The sequence below is a fragment of the Paramisgurnus dabryanus genome, chromosome 8, assembly GCF_030506205.2.
Source record: "Paramisgurnus dabryanus chromosome 8, PD_genome_1.1, whole genome shotgun sequence".
Classification (NCBI taxonomy): Eukaryota; Metazoa; Chordata; class Actinopteri; order Cypriniformes; family Cobitidae; genus Paramisgurnus; species Paramisgurnus dabryanus.
The window spans coordinates 4,218,139-4,239,938 of NC_133344.1; the positions used below are offsets into that span (position 1 = coordinate 4,218,139).

Below are 21,800 nucleotides of genomic sequence, written 5' to 3' on the forward strand. Positions count from 1 at the left end.
GGTCAAATCTGGTTGCCCCAAAGAAAAGGTCCGGGCAGGATGGAGGCCTCTTTCTCGACAAAACCATAGCCTTTCATTTGCTAGGCTCGAATGTGACCTTCAAGGTATCAGCCCACCTGCGAATGTTCTCCAAGTCTTTATTTAGAGATGCTGCCACATTGGGACCATTAAGTGTCGTTACTGGGGCGTATATGGTGGAATCATCCGCATAAAGAAAAATGCTATTGTCGCACTGTACTACAACATCATCTATGAAGATGGAGAATAATAGCGGGACGAGAATGGATCCCTGAGGCACCGAGGCATTGATTTGTTGAGGTGATGAGGACTGACCAGAGAGCACGACCTGGATGGACCTTCCTTCCAGGTAATTCTGTAGCCATGAATGCAATGTCCCAGTTATGCCTTTAGCAGAAAGCTTATCCAGAAAGCCGTAGTGCCAAACCTGGTCGAACGCTCCTTTAATGTCTAGTACAACAATGTACACCTCCCCTTCTTTGTCTAAGATGTTGTTCCACGTCTGCGAAAGAACTGTAAGAACATCTGCTGTTGCCTTTGCTGTATCAAGGTTGCGAAGAATGTTCCTAATGTCTTTGGGTTTGAAGTGCACATAGGCGAAAGAGGATGTTGGTTGCTGGTACTGAGGCAACGATTGCGCAGATGCATCAAACAGCGTACACTTCTCTGCAAAGGTTTGGCAGAAGATGTTAGCCTTTGCACTTGCGCTGATGTGGGTGGTACCCCAGTGTTCTATGACAAGGATGTCTGTGAAACCAGTTCTTCCTGAAAGTAAATTTACTATGCCGCACCATTTTTTTGAGCTTAGTGAGTTATCTGCAAGAACATTCCTCGATTTAGTGGAATACTCCCTTTTTGCCCTCTTTTCAGCTTGATTGAATGCTGCTCTTGCCTTGAGGAACTTCCATTTCATAGCCGGGTCATCGGAGGTCCGTATGTTGTGATAAAGCTTTCATTTTCTCAAGGCTAATCTTCTGCACTCTGCGTTGAACCAGGCTTTATCCCCAGGCTTTTTTGTGATGTCTTATTGGGAATATATATAATGCCATGGCATCTCGTAGTATGGTGGTAAAGTTTGTGCAGATGATTTCGGGATCTTCATCCTTGAGAATACTGGGCCAGTTAATGTTAGTAAGGTAGCCTCTCATTTCCCAGAAGTGAGCCTTATCGTAACTCCATACTGTTCTCTTGTATGGCTTATCTCTGAAGACTGGGATTTTCAGCTGTATTAGAACAGGATTGTGGTCAGAGGATCCCATTTGTGCTAAGCTGGTTGTGGTTGCTGGTGTGTCTGAGAGAACTAGATCAAGAATATTTTCTACTCTAGTTGGTTCCATGACCATCTGTCCTAGTCCCAGACAGTTGACTAGTTGTAAAGCTCGCCGTCCAGCAGTGCCTGTTTTATTACTGCCCAGCCACTCCTGGTGGTGTACATTAAAGTCACCTATGAGCATTGCAGACTGTGCTCTATATTCGTCCATCACAGAGAATGTGCTCTTGTCAAGGAAGTCCAAGATATCACAGGAGGCACTTGGGGGGGTATATAGCACCTGTCAGTAGTGTCCTGTTTTTTTTAGAGTAACAGTGAAACCACGTTAGCTCAAAGTCATCAGGGTCTCTAGCTGGATTGTGATAGATGGATATTCCTTCTAGACAGTATACTGCTATACCACCACCGCATTTTCCAGTGCGGTCTCTGCGACAATTGAGCGAGTAGCCAGGAATCTGGATGGAGTCGGCCCCATCAATAGTTGGCACGATCCCCAATATTGGACCGTAGTCGTCTGATGTTCACTTCAAGGATAGTCAGTTCAGATTCGCTAATTTGCAGTCGTAGTCAGTGCAGTGGTCGACATTGGGTAGTCCGATTGTTTTGAGGCTTTCTTTCTAGTTTGGTAGCAGAGGTTTAACGGCACAGGGGGAGCTAACCCCTGTGCCCATTGAACACACCTTAGTGGTGCTGCAGGAATCAGTGCATACATGGCCTGATCTGAAAGCATCATGCCTAAGCAGAGGACTTATAACGGATCGGGCCCCATTGAAGGAGCCACTTGGCCAGGGACAAGGTGATCGCACTATGAGTGATTCCATAATACACCGTTATCCAGGTGTAAGAATGTTGTGAAGATACAGCGTGACTGCTGGCGCCTGAACTAACTGAGACCACTGACTGAAGTGAAGGGGGGTTGGCTAGTGTCACTACACAGTGACCTGGGTCACCAGAACCAAAACAGTGGAGCGCGCTCTGCTGGACAAACAAGTCCTTTCATATCGACTGCATATCTTCGGCTTTTACGCCGATACAGATATATCTGTGACATGCTCATATCGGCCGATAAAATCGTCAAAACGATAAATCTAGTATTCTGTCAGCGTATTCTGTGTCTGTACGCTGACCACTCCGTCAGTAGGAGACGTCAGCAGTATGTGCTATAGCCTGGTCATGAACGCACACTGAACAACCAAGGAAGAGAAAAAATTTAATAAAATCGTTCATATAGTTTTCTTTGTGTTTTGTCGCTTCATAATAATAATATTATTATTGAACGACTGATATGGCCCATGGACCTTTTTGGTGATGTCCTTCATTATTTCCTGGGGAAAAGAATTGTGAAACTTAACTAAAGTCAATGGGACAGACAGAAGCCTCCCAGTTTTCATCAAAAATATCAAAAACAAGATGAAAACAAAAAAATCTTTAAAAAAGACTTGATCTCATTCTAGAAGTGTCACCATATAAAGCAAAAAGGATTGTGAAAGTCTCTGGCTTATAAAAGCACAGAAGTGCGCATTTTACTTTCACTTTTGAATTAGATGCAACTGTTGTTTAAATCCAGCGCTTGCGTACGCTGCGTTAAATCGCGTATGAAATTGCGTGCAAATGCGAGTGCAACAGCTGGTTTAAGTGCTTGAGTCAATGTGCACAGGTAATTCTGACAGAAACCTGCAAGTCCCAAGCAGAGCAACTGGCTATTCCTCCATAAAGCGCTGCTTGAATGATGGGTTTATTATTATTCTTAATGAAAAACACAACAACAAAACGATCTCGCCTATATTAAACATCATATATGTATCTTTAAACAAAAACGAGTAAGCACGCAGCTTCTGCTATCCTTATTTGTGTAATTAAGAGTGAAAAGACAATTTAATTGTTTCATGTTTCTTTCAGATGTGAAGAGTGATTCATGTTTGGATATAGAAATAACGTCCTCAACATCAAAAGAGCGACTGACAGCACAAACTCTTTCCTGCATCACCTGTGGAAAGACATTCAGCTCACAGAGACTTTTAGAGAGACATGAGAGAAAACACACAGAAGAGAGACTATTTACCAGATCTGAGATCAGCTTTACTACCTTACAAGAGAAGAAACTTCATTCAGAAGACCACAGAGAGAAGAAGAAAAAGAAGAAAAAGAAGAAGAAGAAGAAGACGACGAAGAAGCAGTTTCACTGTGAGCAGTGTGGGAGGATTTGTGTCTCTTCCTCTAAACTTAATGTTCACATGAGGACACACAGTGGTGAAAAGCCTTTCAACTGCAATGAATGTGGAAATTACTTCAGAACCAAAGACGCTCTTAAAGTTCATCAGAGAGTTCATACAGGAGAAAAACCTTACGAGTGTCCTCACTGTGAGAAGAGATTTAGCTATAAACGTGGTCTGAAGAGACATGTGCTTTTGCACACCAATGAGCGACCGTATCAGTGCAGTGAATGTGACAAAACCTTTAGGGATTCAGGTTCATTAAAATCACACCAGAATACTCACATTAAAGAGAAACTCTATCAGTGTTCACACTGTGATAAATGTTACGGTCATAAATGTCATCTGATAATCCATCAGAGAGTTCACACTGGAGAGAAACCTTACGTCTGCGCTCACTGTGGAAAGAGCTTCTCTACTTCATCTCAATTAATAGTTCATCAGAGAGTTCATACTGGAGAGAAACCTTATCACTGTAGTGTCTGTGGGAAGAGTTTTAGTCTAAAGGCTACATTACTAAAGCACAAGAGAATTCATACAGGTGAAAAACCTTTCAAATGCTCTCAGTGTGACAAGACGTTTGCTTATTCAGGTTCCTTAAAATCCCATCAGAAAGTTCATACTGGAGAGAAACCTTATCACTGTAGTGTCTGTGGGAAGAGTTTGAGTCAAGCGGCTACATTACTAAGGCATCAGAGACTTCACACAGGTGAAAAACCTTTCAAATGCTCTCAGTGTGACAGTACGTTTGCTCAGTCAAGTTACTTACAAGCCCATCAGAGAGTTCATACTGGTGAGCTACCTTAAAGCCGAAGGTATACTAGGGACATCTGCATGACGTCATTTTCGCAACGGTGTATGCGTGAGAAAAATATTGAGACGGGACACCCCACTACAAACAATTACACAAAGGCAATAGACAGCATTTGCACACACACTATTGTTTTTGTGTTTTTGTTTTTATTTTCACTTATTTCAAGAACAGAAAGCTGTGGAGCATTTTCGTCACCCTAATGTTTGATTCCTGGTCTTTGTTTTCTTGATTGTTTCTTTTAAACTTTGTTTGCCATGGTGGATCGTCTACTTTTCTTCACCTGTCCTAAATTTTTTTAATGCCGCTTTTCCGTTGCATAGTACCTCAAGGTTTAGTTTAGTTTGGGTCGGGTCAGCTTACTTTTGGCAGGGGTGCAAAATTGTCACATTCGGGGAAATGCGCCGTTTTTGATCCAAAATAGGTAATTCTTGTGATTCGTCTAGATCCAATGAGTTTTTGAAAATAAGGGGTGAGGGGGGTCTGCGACAGGGTAGCAGTAAATGAAATTATGACAATCATGTCCAGCTATTGTGGTAATGATGTCAGTTTGGTGGGTTATGTTTTACAATTTATAGTCACCTCATTTGCTGCCGAAGTTTGAGCAGTCTGCAGATTGAGCGCACACACTTAACTCGTAGTATTTTCTCATTCGAGGTTACGCGCCCACGTCACGTTGCTGTGAGCGTGGTCATAAAAGCTTAACATTTGTTAACCGCAGTTTTAAATTAAGTGATTTTAAGCTGTTTAAACACAAACAACAGTGCTATATGCGCTATATACCCGTTTCTGTTTGAGAGGAGCGCGGAAGCCACGTATCCGCTTCTCATTAAGCTTGTGAGTATTTTTGCCGCTGTATTAGCCTTTAATACACACATGCGTCAAAATTCCTGGTTTTTGCAAGTGTCCTCATAAACACGACAATTCAGGGCATAAGAGAAAGTAAAAAGCTAAAAGAGAAAACGCACGTGTAACAGTATATTAGATCCGGATTCGGACTTCGGTCTTAAAGGGGAAGTTACCTAATTTTGCTCCTGTCTGTCACTCGTGTTAATCAAACAGTACAGTATTGAGAGAAAATCTCTCACTGCTCTCAACTAAATCACTTTTCTACCTTTAATAACATTTGTACGTCGAATTGTACACGAGTTTGATTCGAGGTGCTCGTTCAGGGTTCATATTCTGTATTAGAGCTATGATTGTGCAACAGAAAAAAACCTAAATTATTTGTTTATGTGTACTACTAAATAATAATAAAAATGCACATTTCTGTAACACTTTACAAAAAGCTTGCATTTGTTCACATTAGTAAATGCATTATGAACGAAAATTTAACATTATATTGTATATAAGCATTTATTAATTATGGTTTATGTCATTGCAGTAATTGGTGTTAGTAATTAATGTTGCATTATCTAATGCTTACAGTTTCAAATTTGATTGAAATTAAAATGCTAAAATCAAATTAAAATGCTAAAATGAATAAGATTTACAATAAATAAATTACAAATTATAATATGTATGTCATGTATGTATGTCATACATACATGTATGTTCAAATATATATATGAACGCTTTTCACCCCTGATGAGTTTGCACCCCTGTTTGGGAGTTTTTCCACTGGGTGAAGTACGTAGTTTTGAAGTTTTTTATTTAACCTTTATTTAGCCAGGTAAGCACGTAGAGAACACATTCTTAATTGAAACGGCGATCTGGCCAAGATGAAGCAAGCTGCAAGACAACAAGTAGTTCCACATAAAAAATTGCACAAATTATACATTAAATACACAAGGAAATAAATGAAGTACAAGTCTTCTAGACAATAAATTAAACAATATATAAAAATTAATATATCCTAATCTGTAATAAAAGATCTAGAGCAGAAAAAAATGTAATATAAAATTATAAAAAGGAGGTCAGCGGGTACAACAAATTGGCAAAAGCTCTGATAAGCGTGCTTTAAAAGAAGTGAGAGAGACGGTGTTCTCAAGTTTCAGGGTCTTTTGTAGCTCATTCCAGTCGTATGCAGCTGCAAACTGGAAGGAGCTACGGCCAAAAGAAGTATTTACTTTGGGTATTACTATAGAAATATATCTTCTGGAGCGTAGGTTATGAACAGATGAGGCAATGGTGAGAAGAGAGATCAGATACAGTGGGTCAGACGTCGAGTGTGTAAAGAAGGCCAACCCACTAGTGTGTATAAATCGCAATTGTGTGTATTAAAAGAGGCATTAGTAACAAAATGAATGGCACTGTTATAGACCACATCTAACCTTTTCAGAAGAGAGGTAGAGGCAGATATATAAATGACGTCTCCGAAATCTAATATTGGAAGGACAGTCATTTTTACTAGTGAATGTTTAACAGCATAAGTAAAAGAAGCTTTGTTTCTAAATAAAAAGCCAATCCTAGATTTAATTCTGGTTTGCAGCTTGTTAATGTGGAACTTAAAAGAAAGTGATTTATCTAACCAGATACCTAGATATTTCTAGGTGTCCACATAATCTAGTGTAAATCCATCCAGAGTCAAAATACTAGTCAAGTTAGCATGTATGGGTAGTGTGCGATTAAACAACATGCATTTAGTTTTGCTGGAATTTAGGAGCAACTTAAGTCCCCAGAATGCATTTTGAATAGCATCAAAGCTTTTTTGAAGATTGGACAGCACAGCGTTCAATGAGAGACCAGATGTGTATAAAATGGTATCGTCTGCATAAAGGTGGATTTGAGAGATACCAGCAGCAAGAGGAACATCATTGACATACAAAGAGAACGGAGTTGGCCCAAGAATCGAACCTTGTGGCACCCCCATCATGACGTCAATAGGTCCAGACGCCAGACCCTCAGATTTAACATGTCGAACCCTGTCGGAGAAGTAGTTGGTAAACCAATCAAGGCAGTTTTTGAGAAACCAAGGCTACCAAGCCTGCCAATAAGGATGTGATGATTGACCGAATCGAAAGCCTTGGCCAGGTCAATAAATATGGCTGCACAATAATGTCTTTTATCAATGGCAGTCGTAACGTCATTTAAGACCTTAAGTGTAGCAGAGGTACAGCCATGACCAGCTCGAACTGGTAATCGGAGTAGCAATGATTGCTGCCGAGAGTCTCAGAAAGGACGAATCCAGGTTATCTAGTCCGAATGATTTGTAGGGGTCAAGCATTTGTAGATCTTTCATGACATCTGTTGATTGGATTTGTGTGAAAGAAAAATTAGAGGAACTGAGAGACGGTGATGCAGGGGGTAAAGAGCTTGTTAAAGCAACACTATGTAGTTTCCATGTAAAAATGACTTACAGCTCCCCCATGTGGTTGAAAAGCGCAACAGTGCCTGGTATCAGACACTCTTCTGCAGGCAGGGGGAGGGGCGCGGCTGTGTTTCCTACCCTCCACTGCCACTTTCAGAGTGTGCTTGTAGCAGCTAGGAGGCTTCTCAGGTTGTAGCAACAGTACAATTTGTCCAGTTAAAAGTTGTTCTATCACTGAAATAATATTAGAGATATTATTTAAAGGTAAAAAAACTACATAGTGTTGCTTTAAAGGACAAGTTCGGTATTTTAGACTTAAAGCCCTGTTTTCAGATTGTTTATTGTGAAATAGAATGGTTTTGACTGAAATTTCGACATTTGCGGCTGCCCTGAGAATTTTCGCGTGTTTGTGTTTCATCTCACACCTCTACAATGGGTTTAATGGTGCACTGGAACAATCCTTCCTAAAATGCATTAAACTTTAGTTTACAAAGACGTGAAACTCACCGAGTGGTCAGGGGTGTTCACTGGTATGCTCACACAAAAATCGCTCTAGTCCGCAGATAAACTCACTAAAGAAAGAAAGAAAGAGCGCACGTGTATACAGCAATTTCACGCATCCGAATGGGTCATACTACATTGAATCATTCCCTGTTTAAAATCGGAAAGCATGAATCAGGGCAATGTAATTATTGTATTCAGCCAGAAACCATAGAACATGTATTAATAAAGTGTAAGAAATATGAGAATGAAAGGTTAAAACTCATTAATAAAGTTAAAAATATGGGTGTTGAAGCATTCAATTTGATAAATATATTGAAAGAACAAGAAAAACTAAGTATTATATATGGTTCTATAATAAAATATATTAAAGAAATAGGAGTATTTGATAGAATTTAACCTTTAATTTTTTTTTATACTTTTATGCGAATGTCATATGCCTACCAGTGCTTCACACTCCAGTCCAGCTGGTGGCAGTAAATGCACCATTAGTTGGTTTGCCATCCGCCATAAAAAGTCAATAGAAAAAGAAGGAGCGCGCTACAATGGTTGGAAGAAAACAGTCAGAATAAAAATGTGGTCATAGCCTCGGACAGTCTGGCTGCTTTATCAAGTTAACAACCTGGAAACGCATCTTGCGGGCAGCAGGACATTATCTACCAAATATTGCAGGTGCTTCTTACACTCCATGACAGGGGGCTAGAGGTTTTATTTCTGTGGGTTCCCGCCCATGTAGGGGTGGAGGGAAATTAAATTGTTGATGGATTGGCAAAAGATCAATAAAGCATGAAAGAGTTGATGTACAAGTAGCACTGAGTAAAGCAGAAATGAAAACCATTATAAAAGGTCACACACTAAATCTATGGCAGGAGTATTGGGACATATCAGACACAGGGCGACACTTTTACAAAATACAAAAACAAGTAGGTGTTATTATGAGACACGGCAGGAATCCAAAAGAACAGATGGCAATTATAAGACTAAGAATTGGACATACTGGATTAAATCAGTCATTGCACAGAATAGGGAAGCATCCTACTGGATTCTGTGACTATTGTAAAGCTCAAAAGACTGAACACATTCTGATACACTGTGAGAAATATGAGGAGGCTAGAAGGAAGTTGGAAAATCAAGTTGGACAACAAAACATGACAATAGAGTACTTATTGGGGAAATCAACTTATAAAAGTCTAGACTATGTAATTACATTCCTTAAAACTACTGGATTAATTGACAGACAATAATAGTTTTTTTTTATTTAATCTGCTGCTCACACTCCCGTCCAGTAGGTGGCGGTAATGCACCTTTATGCTGGTTTGCCAACCGCCAATAAAACCGACGAAGAAGAAGGAGCGCGCGTGCGATGTGTTTGTGAATGGGATCCTCCGTGTTTTTCTCTCTTGTGTGTTTCGTTGAGTGTAAACGAAGTATTGTCTCGGTGTATTTTATTGTAAAGACGATGCAGGACACTACAGTGTGTGACAGTAAACAGAGTTTACAGGAGGATCAAACCTCCACATAGTCTCTGGATTCTGTCTGCAACGCTGGAGAACAGCAGCAGATCCTGCAGACCAAACTGAAGATGTGTTCAGTTAAACTCATCGACTGCAGGAACCTCATGATGAAGATTAAAACTGAACCCACAGAAATCAAAACTGAACCCACAGAAATCAAAACAGAACCCACAGAAATCAAAACTGAACCCACAGAAATCAAAACTGAACCCACAGAAGAGGAAGATCGCACCGAGGAAGATGATGATTTTATTCCATCAGGTATGTCTCCTTAATTATTGTCGTGTTTTTTTTTTACTTTTAACTGTCATGTGAGCACCTGTTTTGGGTTTTCAGTCACAAACTCACTAATCAAAAGACCCAAAAATGTAAATTTTAAAAGAGTTTAGGCTATATTTAATAAGCTGCTTATTGAGGAACAAGCATGTTGGCTTAGTTCACCCCAAAATGATAATTTTATCACAAATCACTTACGCCTGTGTCGTCCTAAACCACAAGTGCTTCGATTCTCTTCAGAACACATTTTTAGATGTTTAGGATGAAAACCGGGAAACCAGCAAACACAGAACGTTCCCATATGGTATTTGGTTATTTTTTTGGGAACAAAAACCTCCCTGGTAAAAAATGATAGAAACCATCACAGAAATTCTATTGGATGTAATAGTTTTAATGGGATTTTTATTGGTAGTAATGGAAACTATAATGGTCTCTACTGGTATGTGTTGAAATTTGCATTCATTTTTATTGGCAATAACGCAAGAAACGAATGAACATGTGAAATGAGAATAAAGAAAACCCAGCTAACATTTTTTTAATGTTTTTTTAATTTTTCCCCTAACGTTAGTTTTTGGTTCCCATAATATTATTTTTTTAAAGTTTGCTTTTTTTAGCCAGGAAAGTATTCTTTACAGAAATATAACTTTATATTTATGTTAGTTTAACGTTACAGTAACGTTAAAATAATGTTATTTTTAGGTTAGTTTAACATGAAACTAAACTAAAAATAACGTTCCCCTAACGTTATTCTAACGTTATCATAGGTCTGTGTAGGTCTTTAAAAAATAATGTTTTATTACGTTTCCTGTGTTTTGCAAATAACCTTGCCATACTGTACAAAAGCATAATGTAATAGATTAAAGAGAAGCAGACAAGAAATTAAATACAAACATACTATAACATTATTTCTAGCTAGATAATAGATACTAATAGCACAATGCATAGGTTTCTCTGCTTTTCCTGATTTCATCGTGAATATAAATGCCTTTCTTGACGGTGTCCTTAATAATCAAATTAAAGGCGCTGTGACGCCAATTTTTTGTTGACTTTTGAACTGTTTTCAAACAAACGGGCGTAGCTAACTCCTCCCCCTCCCTTCCGTGCTTTCATGAACGCGACCAACCCCCACCCTCAAATCCTTCTTGTCGTTTATTGGCTGAAACACTTTGTTATGGTTTCTGTTTGTAGGTTTGGCCACTTTGTTTTTATTGCAGTTTGTGGAGCCTGGGCTGTCTACAGAGATCGTGTTTTTACAGTTTGATCAGCGGACAGGCAGCGAGCAGATAGTGAGGAGATGTTTGCAGTATGTAACAAAAAATGTTTTATGGTCCAAAACGTGTGAATTCGCTTAGAGCACCTTTAAGCCATTCACACCAGTAGCGCATTATTATGATAATGTATCATTGCTAAGCGCAACCTTACTAATATTGCAGCAGCGTTACACATTTTTATGCCGAAAGAGCCCCCTAGTGGTCGGGAGCGTTTCCGTTTTGGCTTGTTTCCATTGTGTTGTCATTTATTTCATTGTGTTGTCATTTATTTCATTGTGTTGTCATTTATTTCATTGTGTTGTGAGCTTACGTGTGCTTTTCAAATGTTGTGGTATGTGCACCAGCTGGCCACCGTAGTTCAGTACTGCTGCTATCCAACAAATATTGAAGGAAATTGAAAACATCAATAAATCCATCGTATTCTTTATTAGTGCGCAAGTCGTGTGCGCTCCACTTCTGCAGCACGCGCTTCTCTACTCCGCTCCTCCAGCACGCGCTTTCGAACTCGCCTCACGGTCGTTTAATTTTACCCCCATTTATCTAACCTGAGGCACTGAGCACAATATTTTACATCTTTTTTTACTTCTAGCGCAAACACACAGTGTACAGCGCTATCTGTAGGCTTTCATTGATAAACTAAAGCGGCTGGTCACTGCATCTTTCATTAGTTTCATTTTGTGAGCGCATGAAAGTTGTGCGATCTTATTTCATCAATTGTGCTGAAATATCAGAGAAAGCTCTTAAAGCTCCACTGTGTAAGATCTACTCCCATCTAGCGGTGAAAGTCTATATGACAAGCAACTGAATATTACTTTCTAGCCCTCCCCATTCGGAACGCGTTTTAACTCGTACGGTGGCCCGGCCGTGTCATGCCAAGGTTAACATGGCTTCCAGTAGCTACAAAGCAAAAGCAATGAGAAAAAATGAACAATTTGCAATGTCCTTTGCCTGTGATCCATCAAAGCACACAGATTTATGTTTAACATGAAAAAAGTCTGATTGTCATTATATGTCCGCTTAAAATCAAATACAAAAAGCAACCATGACGGGTTTAAATGGACGCAAACTAATATTATGTCAAAGTAGGCTACAATGCTTATGTTTTAAGTAAACGTTACATGTCCGTGTATATGTAAGAGCTTTCTCTCAGATTGGTGAAAAAAGATCGCGCAACTTTCACACGCTTGTAAAATGAAACGAAAGACGCGCAGATCAGACGCTTTTATCAGAGTATTATGTCAGACATTGTCAGAGTACAATGCTTATGTTTTAAGTAAACGTTACATGTCCGTGTATATGTAAGAGCTTTCTCTCATATTGGTGAAAAAAGATCGCGCAACTTTCACTTTATCAAAGTATTATGTCAGACATTATGTCAGAGTACAATGCTTATGTTTTAAGTAAACATGTTACATGTCCGTGTATATGTAAGAGCTTTCTCTCATATTGGTGAAAAAAGATCGCGCAACATTCACACGCTTGTAAAATGAAACGAAAGACGCGCAGATCAGGCGCTTTTATCAATGAAAGGCTAAAAATAGCGCTGTCACCGTGTGTTTGTGCTAGAGGTCAGAAAAGATGAAAACATTTATCTCAGTACCTCAGATTGCATAAATGGGCGGAGAGACGGCGTGTGTCTGTTCAAACACATTAAACCACATGCATGTTTACACTAACAAGTGTTATGCATAATCATGCTAAAGTTAGCCAAGGAACTATAAAACTTCAAGTTTACAACATGGACTGTATAGATGTAAACGAATATGCTGAATTACCTGTGGAGAATATAGAAAGTGCAACTTCAGTGTCCCTTGAGCCCCATCTTGGAAAACTAACTCCAATAGTGACTTTGGTCTTGATGTTTTTCCTGTCACGTTGTCGTTTAAAATCCCCGTTTCGCATCCTTGGCGATTTGTTTTAATGTCCTCGAGAATATGTCTTCAACAGGCTTTCAAATCAAAGCATTAGATCGCAGGTTCATCACGGTGTGCGGTTGTTGTAAAATCCGAAGGATTCAGCTACGCAGGTCACAGGCTGGATACGTCATCAAGCCTGGTTTATTTAAATTAACTGAGCATTACATTCGCAAGTCATACGCATATTACATCAATTTACAATTAACTAAGAATAATTGTCAGCTTTATAATTGTTAATATTCTGAAATAAGACTGTCTTGATGACGTATAGCGCCTACACATGCAACCTCTGGAGGCTTCAGCTATCGGGCAGCGTGAGTGTAGAGTGAACGCGCGAAAGGCGGAGCTTGAATTTCAGGAATGTCCCTCTTCGGCAAATGTATTTCAAAGATGGAGGCACAACATGGATTCAGCCAGAGAGCGCTTCGACGGTATGCATTTTAAATATCAGATTCTACACTTACGAGAATACTTTGATTAGTGGTGGGAAGTAATTACACATGAATGAGCACATACTTTTGAAAGAAAACATGGGTTTTTGTTAAGAATTAACTCAATAAAGTACACAGTAGAGCTTTAAATATTCATGTAAAAAAACACTGTGCAGCATGTTTACTTACAACACAAGCAGCGGACTCTGACATTATATTAGTTTGTGGGAATTTAAACCACCATTACTCCCGCTCGTGTTTAAATTACAGCAGAGAGACTCGCCCACAGTCTCCACAGACCACCCTTACATCATTCAAAAGCATTTCTTTGTTCTGTGAAAAACATTCATATCGGCTGCATATCTGCGGCTTTTACGCCGATACAGATATATCTCATATTGGCCGATAAAATCGGCAAAACGATAAATCATTCGGGGGAGCAAGAGCAACAAGGGAGAATAACTGGATGCGCTGTAGACATAATCGCCAGCGCATCATATTAACATAATTATACTTAAATTTCCCATTTGCACCAGTGCAACCTTTAATTAAACGTAGTTGCATAGGCAGGAAAAATACTCTCAAAATGCGACTCTTTACTCTCAGTCTGGAGCCCTACCCATTATTCAAACATTGTAAACAATACTAATACAGCCTGTATAAATGCGCAAATTACATTCCAGCGTATTCTGTGTCTGTACGCTGACCACTCAGTCAGTAGGAGACGTCAGCAGCATGTGTCGTAGCCTAGTCATGAACGCACACTGAACAACCAAGGAGGAGAAACAATTGAATAAAATCTTTCATATAGTTTTCTTTGAGCACAAAAGTGTTTTTGTCACTTCATCATAATATTATTATTGAACGACTGATATGGCGCATGGAGCTTTTTGGTGATGTGGCCTTCATTATTTTCTGGGCAAAAGAATTGTTAAACTAACTAAAGTTAATAGGACAGACCGAAGACTCCCAGTTTTCATCAAAAATATCTAAAAATGTGTTGTGAAGACAATCGGAGCACTTGGGCGTTTAAAACGACACAGGTGTAAGTGATTAAGATAAAATTAACATTTTAGGGTGAACTATCCCTTTAAAAAAGACTTAATCTCATTCTAGAAGTGTCACCATGCAAAAAGGATTTTGAAAGTCTCTGAAAATAAAAATAATAATAAAAAATATTGTTCCTTTTGACAACTCCTACAAAATAGTGAAATACTCACAAATAATCTTGCATTACATTTATGTTTTGTCATTGATCACTAGTTATGTTGTCTCTATTTTAATAAAATATTAACAAAAATAATAATACAAAATAGCTGGGTATGTTTACAAATGTTGGTTTATTTGATGTGCAATGACCCAGCTGTAATAACAGGACTGACATCTGTCTTCTGTCTATATGTGTGAATCTAGAAAAAGATACAGAATCTCAATTCTTCACCCTTCTTTGTGTAAATAAGAGTGAAAAGACAATTTAATTGTTTCATGTTTCTTTCAGATGTGAAGAGTGGTTCATGTTTGGATATAGAAATAACGTCCTCAACATCAAAAGAGCGACTGACAGCACAAACTCTTTCCTGCATCACCTGTGGAAAGACATTCAGCTCACAGAGACATTTAAAGAGACATGAGAGAAAACACACAGAACAGAAACTCTTCACCAGATCTGAGATCAGCTTTACTACCTTACAAGAGAAGAAACTTCATTCAGAAGACCACAGAGAGAAGAAGAGGAGGAAGAAGAAGAAGCAGTTTCACTGTGAGCAGTGTGGGAAGATTTTTGTCTCTTCATCTAATCTAAATGATCACATGAGGACACACAGTGGTGAAAAGCCTTTCAACTGCAATGAATGTGGAAATTACTTCAGAACTAAACAATATCTTAAAGTTCATCAGAGAGTTCACACCGGTGAAAAACCTTACGAGTGTCCTCACTGTGAGAAGAGATTTAGCCGTAAACGTGGTCTGAAGACACATGTGCTTTTGCACACCAATGAGAGACCGTATCAGTGCAGTGAATGTGGAAAAACCTTTAGGGATTCAGGTTCATTAAAATCACACCAGAATATTCACATTAAAGAGAAACTCTATCAGTGTTCACACTGTGATAAATGTTACGGTCATAAATATCAGCTGATAACTCATCAGAGAGTTCATACTGGAGAGAAACCTTACGCCTGCTCTCACTGTGGGAAGAGTTTTAGTCAACAGTCAAACTTACTTAATCACAAGAGAGTTCATACAGGTGAAAAACCTTTCAAATGCTCTCAGTGTGACAAGATGTTTGCTTATTCAGGTCACTTCAAAGTCCATCAGAGAGTTCATACTGGAGAGAAACCTTATCACTGTAGTCTCTGTGGGAAGAGTTTTGGTCAACAGTCAATCTTAATAATTCACAAGAGAATTCATACAGGTGAAAAACCTTTCAAATGCTCTCAGTGTGACAAGACGTTTGCTCAGTCAAGTTCCTTAAAATACCATCAAAGAGTTCATACTGGAGAGAAACCTTATCATTGTGGTGTCTGTGGGAAGAGTTTTAGTCAACAGACTTCATTACTAAATCACAAGAGACTCGCATGTGTGAGAAAATATTGAGACAGGACACCCCACTACAAACAATTGCACAAAGGCAATATACAGCATTTGCTCACACTATTGTTTTTTTCTACTTTTATTTTCACTTATTTCAAGAACAGAAAGCTGTGGAGCATCTTCGTCACCCTAATGTTTGATTCCTGGTCATTGTTTTCTTCATGTTTCTTCTAAACTTTGTTTGCCATGGTGGATTGGCTACTTTTCTTCACCTATCCTACATTTCTTTTATGGCGCTTTTCCGTTGCATAGTACCTCACGGTTTGGTTTGGGTCGGGTCAGCTTTTGGGAGCTTTTCCACGGGGTGAAGTACCCGATACTTTTTTTTAGTACCACCTCGGTTGGGATTCCAAGCGACCCGAGCTGATACCAAACATGACGCGAAAACACTGTAGATCACTGATTGGTCTGAGAGAATGGTCACTATCAGCGTCATTGCTATAATCTACAAGATTAGCTTTACCTCAGTGCTAGCTTGTTGTCATCTGTTGTCATCTGTGCTCTGCTACAAGTTCCCAAACTCTCTTTAGCAATGAAAAACATCTACAGGTTGAGAATCAAGAACACCATAACAGTTTTTTTTTCAGACTTGCAGTTTGTGGCGGCACATTCGCGACGCGCACGTATGCTTAAATGCAACTTATGAGGCTTAGCGGAGCGTGTTAATTGATGCCACAGGTGTTTGTACAGAAACTGTCATGTGAGACAGAGGTAGTGTTAAATGCGTTGTGAAAACATCCCACTCTGAAGTAATACTAACTCAATGGAAAAGCTTACCAAGCCAAAGTGAAGTGAGCTGACCCGACCTGACTCGCAAATCAGTGCGGCTCTGACGGCGTGGTAGAGTAATAATTTGAATGAGAAATCATTTGTATTGTGTACAGTCAAGGCCAAAAGTTTTGAGAATTACATAAATATTGGAAATTGGAAAAGTTGCTGCTTAAGTTTTTATAATAGCCATTTGCATATACTTCAGAATGTTGAATGAAGAGTGATCAGATGAATTGCATAGTCCTTCTTTGCCATGAAAATTATCTTAATCTCAAAAAAACCTTTCCACTGCATTTCATTGCTGTCATTAAAGGACCTGATGAGATCATTTTAGTAATCGTCTTGTTAACTCAGGTGAGAATGTTGACGAGCACAAGGCTGGAGATCATTATGTCAGGCTGATTGGGTTAGAATGGCAGACTTGACATGTTAAAAGGAGGATGATGCTTGAAATCATTGTTCTTCCATTGTTAACCATGGTGACCTGCAAAGAAACGTGTGCAGCCATCTTTGTGTTGCATAAAAATGGCTTCACAGGCAAGGATCTTGTGGCTACTAAGATTGCACCCAAATCAACAACCTATAGAATCATCAAGAACTTCAAGGTCAAAGTCATATTCTCTGATGAAGCCCCTTTCATTTTGTTTGGGGCATCTGGAAAAAGGCTTGTCAGGAGAAGAAAAGGTGAGAGCTACCATCAGTCCTGTGTCATGCCAACAGTAAAGCATCCTAAAACCATTCATATGTGCATTTGCTTCTCATCCAAGGGAGTAGGCTCACTCACAATTCTGCCCAAAAACACAGCCATGAATAAAGAATGGTACCAAAATACCCTCCAACAGCAACTTCTTCCAACAATCCAACAACAGTTTGGTGAAGAACAATGCATTTTCCAGCACTATGGAGCACCGTGTCATAAGGCAAAGTGATAACTAAGTGGCTCAGGGACCAGAACGTTGAAATTTTGGGTCCATGGTCTGGAAACTCCCCAGATCTTAATCCCATTGAGAACTTGTGGTCAATCCTCAAGAGGCGGGTGGACAAAAAAACCCCACAAATTCTGACAAACTCCAAGAAGTGATTATGAAAGAATGAGTTGTTATCAGTCAGGATTTGGGCCAGAAGTTGATTGAGAGCACGCCCAGTCGAATTGCAGAGGTCCTGAAAAAGAATGGCCAAAACTGCAAATACTGACTCTTTGCATAAATGTCATGTAATTGTCGATAAAAGCCGTTGAAACGTAAGTGCTTGTAATTATATTTCAGTACATCACAGAAACAACTGAAACAAAGATCTAAAAGCAGTTTAGCAGCAAACTTTGTGAAAACTAATATTTATGTAATTCTCAAAACTTTTGGCCACAACACTTTCCAACACGGGTAGCTGAGTATGCTTTGAAAGCTGTTTGTGAGCCGGACACAGAAAAAAGTATACCCGGCCCTTAAGTCTGCTCTCACTGTGGAATAAGCTTCTCTAATCCGTTTTAATTCAGAGATCATCAAAGAGTTCATACTGGAGAGAAACCATAACACAGTAGTGTCTGTGGGAAGAGTTAATCAACAGTCAAACTTTGTATAGCACCAGTGACCTTAATAAGGTTATGACACCAAAAACTGTTTTAACTATTATTAAATAGTAACTAAACCCTAAACCAACTTTTTTAGTTAATGATCTGTAAGAATGGGGCTTTATTATCTGTTCATTGATTTGAGTAACTTTTTTGACATTTGTGTATAAAGTGTTTCAATGCTACAATATATTGCCAGTGGGTGGAGTCAGGCTCTGACCTGGGGCCGGTTGCACCAGCCGATGTAAAAAAGTTGGGTGCAAGTCCTACATTGGGCTTAGCTACGTCCGACATTGTGAAAAATATTTACGCCTGTTGCACCATCTGAAACTACAACCAGACGTAGCTACGCTCAGCGTAAATGATGCACATCCCCACGTATGTGTTTAATAGTGATATTTAAACGCTGCTCGTGTTTACTATGGCAAAAATGGTACACTAATAGATGACATATGAGAGCTTTTCCCATGTTTACCAGTGCACTCTACCTCAAGATGCGTGCGTGCAGACCCATCAAACACATAATAACAGCTCTAGTTTAAAAACAAAATTAAATCAAAGCTTTTAAAAACTTCTACAGTGTCTTTGTAAGTATTTATGGCGGTGAAAGCACGGCGGTCTCTACCATGCATGAAAGCACATTGCGTATCCTGTGCATTAGACGCATTAATTATTTTTATTTTTGCCTTTAGAAACAAAGTAAATACTTATACGCCTTCCCTTGACTAGACGTAAGTTTAAGTCTCAGACGTGCGCTACGGCTAGATGGTGCAACAGGTGTTAAATGTACGTCCGACATGAAGCAAATTTTACATACAAAGTAGGATTAGGACCGGGTTTATGCCCAGCATGTGCAACCGGCCCCAGGGGTTTAGTTACCCTTTAATAGTAAAATAAGAACAAATAATCAAATTATGAGCAATATCGCAGATAAATACAACAGAACAAATGAAATAAAACAGTGCTGTTCAGGTTTTTCAGATTGATCTGACAGTTCTGTATTTTGGAGGTAAGGTGCCAAGCTGGTAAAGGGTGTATGTGTCTGGAGGCAAACATACTGTTCATAACTATATACAATAGTGTTAATTCATGTTGTTTTTCATATTTTATTTACACATTTATAATTTTTTTATCTTTTATAAACTCTTTTGTTATGTGTCAAACTTGTTTATTTTATATTGTGTGCTATGTGATTTTACAAATTGGTTTCAAAGTTTTATGTCATGGGACCACAATGTCATTTATTGTTCATTTAAGAAAGGAACTGTTCAGATTATTCAGTAAATGCTTTGTTCATTTTTACAATGATTATGTCTCCTGACTTCTGCTATAGGCCTATTCTCTCGGCTGGTAAATTCAATTACATAATTATTCAGTATTTTGTCAGTCTTTTTATTCTTTCTAGGAAAGTTAAAAGACCTGTTATTGCATTGAGATCATCTTGACCAGATGCCGGTTTGATATGGTAGCACAATAGAAATGAACTGCAAGAGCTTGTAGAGAGGAGTAAAGACTGCGTAGAGGAACACCACTATATTTTGAGTATTTGTCACAAGGTGACGATCTTTTTGGGCGGAACCAAAAGTTGGGAAAGTTTGGTTCCGCCCGGATGTTTCCGCCCGGACCGGGGAAAGGAAACACCGGACATCTGGCAGCATCGCGAAGGGCTGTAATCAGTAGATTAAGCACAGCTGTGTGTCGTTAAGGAGATCGCCGGGTGATTGGACGACTGGAATACACGGAGGAGCACTTAAAGAGCAGTTAAATCACAGTTGGAGAAGTTTAGTGTGTGCTGAGGAGCGGAGCTGTGCTCGTTGATGAACATTGGTGGCTGTCTGCATTTTTCTCTCTCTCTCTTGGTTGCAGTCTGCGGTGAAAACGCTGGAGTTAAAGGAGAACCCTATGGGTAGAAGAAACATTGGTCTAAGTGGCACATTTAAAGGAGTAAAGCAGGAAGGAAACCGACTTTGTTTTGCAACGTAAACAAAGGCAAACCGCTGTGAGTATCAACTCTTGTGTTGAGCAACTTGTAAAAGCTAACCTGTGCAATTGTTGGATACCTCCAGGAGAAAGAGGGCGGCCCTACCCCTGAAACAGCGTGGTGGGTGAGCTGCAGAAGCATCCATCCAAGCAGCCACAGCAACGAACTACTATTCAGGTCGTATTTCCATCGCCCTTATCCAGCCCAAGCGAAGTGGAGGACGCCGGGCGTCCCTTGTTGTGTACACTGATAGTGTGGTGAGTGAGTCTTTGTAATTAGGAAACTTTTCACGTTGAAGTGGTGCTGTGTATTTGCTGTGGGTTGCTGTGTGTCTTGTCAGACGAAACCCCGCATCATCCATTTTTCACTGAGCAGAGGACGGAGAGGCTAACGACCTCAGGAATTACCAGCTACTATACGCAGTGTGCTGTTTGGAGTGTGAAGTGACGCAGATTAAGAACTGTCAGCGAGTGTGAGTACGACATTGGATGATTTGTATTGGAAACTTACCTGTGTCTGCCCCTGTCGCAGAGTCAGAGGCGAAAGAGTTCCGCCGCCCCGTGGTCTCTACAAAGGGGCGCCCCTGTCCAGTATTCGATCGCCCTATGGGTAGTGAGGATAGGGCAGCGCTCGACCCGCCACCTGTGGAGAAAAAGGAGAACGAGAGTGAACATTAGGAGAACAGACTGTGGAAAGCTATACCTACCAAGAGCTGTAAACAGCAGGACCGGTGAGAAGTGTTCGAAGTCCAAGTTAACAGTGCTTTTGTGTCCCAGCAGCCACCTGTGGAGAAAAAGGAGAACGAGAGTGAACATTAGGAGAACAGACTGTGGAAAGCTATACCTACCACGAGCTGTAAACAGCAGAACCGGTGAGAAGTGTTCGTAGTCCAAGTTAACAGTGCTTTTGTGTCCCAGCGGCCACCTGTGGAGAACGAGGAGCAAGAGGGTGAACGTACGACGGAGAAACGTGAAGGCACGTGGGGCGAAGACCCCCTGCCGAACAGAGAAAGGTACGCAGATAGCGAAAAGTCCACTTACCAGTCACACTGTTTGTACTCTGCCTCCAGGAAGGAAGAAGGAGGGCGCCACGGATAGCAGGGACCAGGCAGGAGTCTGACGCTTCCCTCCCCCCCGGCTTACGGAGGTCTGGACCCCCGTTGCCCCTTTGTCCCTGCCTGCCCGTGGCTGCAGTCTCCCTGGAGGGAGGAGCTAGAGATCCCTTTAGTTTTAATTGCCCTTTCCCCATTTCCCTATTCTTTTAAATATTTAAATAAAGTTTGTTTTATTACGTACCTGCTCTCGTGTTGTCTGGTCATTGGGTTTGCTTTGGGGACCTCCTCGAGGTGGAAGTTGAGAAGGGGCTTGGCTTTAGTCAAACATAGCCAGCCCCTGGGGGTGACAGATTTGCAAGCATGT

The 21,800-nt window shown here is 40.0% G+C and overlaps 1 protein-coding gene across 1 annotated transcript; it reads left to right on the plus strand.

The window, feature by feature from the left end:
* Positions 1-3,193: 3,193 nt before the first annotated feature.
* Positions 3,194-21,676, plus strand: LOC135771612 (uncharacterized). The gene is made up of 2 exons (XM_073815475.1): positions 3,194-4,304; positions 14,932-21,676. Exons 1-2 carry the CDS (start codon positions 3,523-3,525, stop codon positions 16,064-16,066), a joined length of 1,917 nt encoding a protein of 638 aa, XP_073671576.1. The 5' UTR covers positions 3,194-3,522; the 3' UTR covers positions 16,067-21,676.
* Positions 21,677-21,800: the final 124 nt, after the last annotated feature.

Bases quoted from the DNA above. Each gene is read 5' to 3' on its own strand.
- LOC135771612 (XM_073815475.1), top strand. From the start codon at position 3,523: ATGAGGACACACAGTGGTGAAAAGCCTTTCAACTGCAATGAATGTGGA. The intron at 4,305-14,931 runs TTAAAGCCGAAG...TGTGTAAATAAG, and splicing joins GTTCATACTGGTGAGCTACC to AGTGAAAAGACAATTTAATT.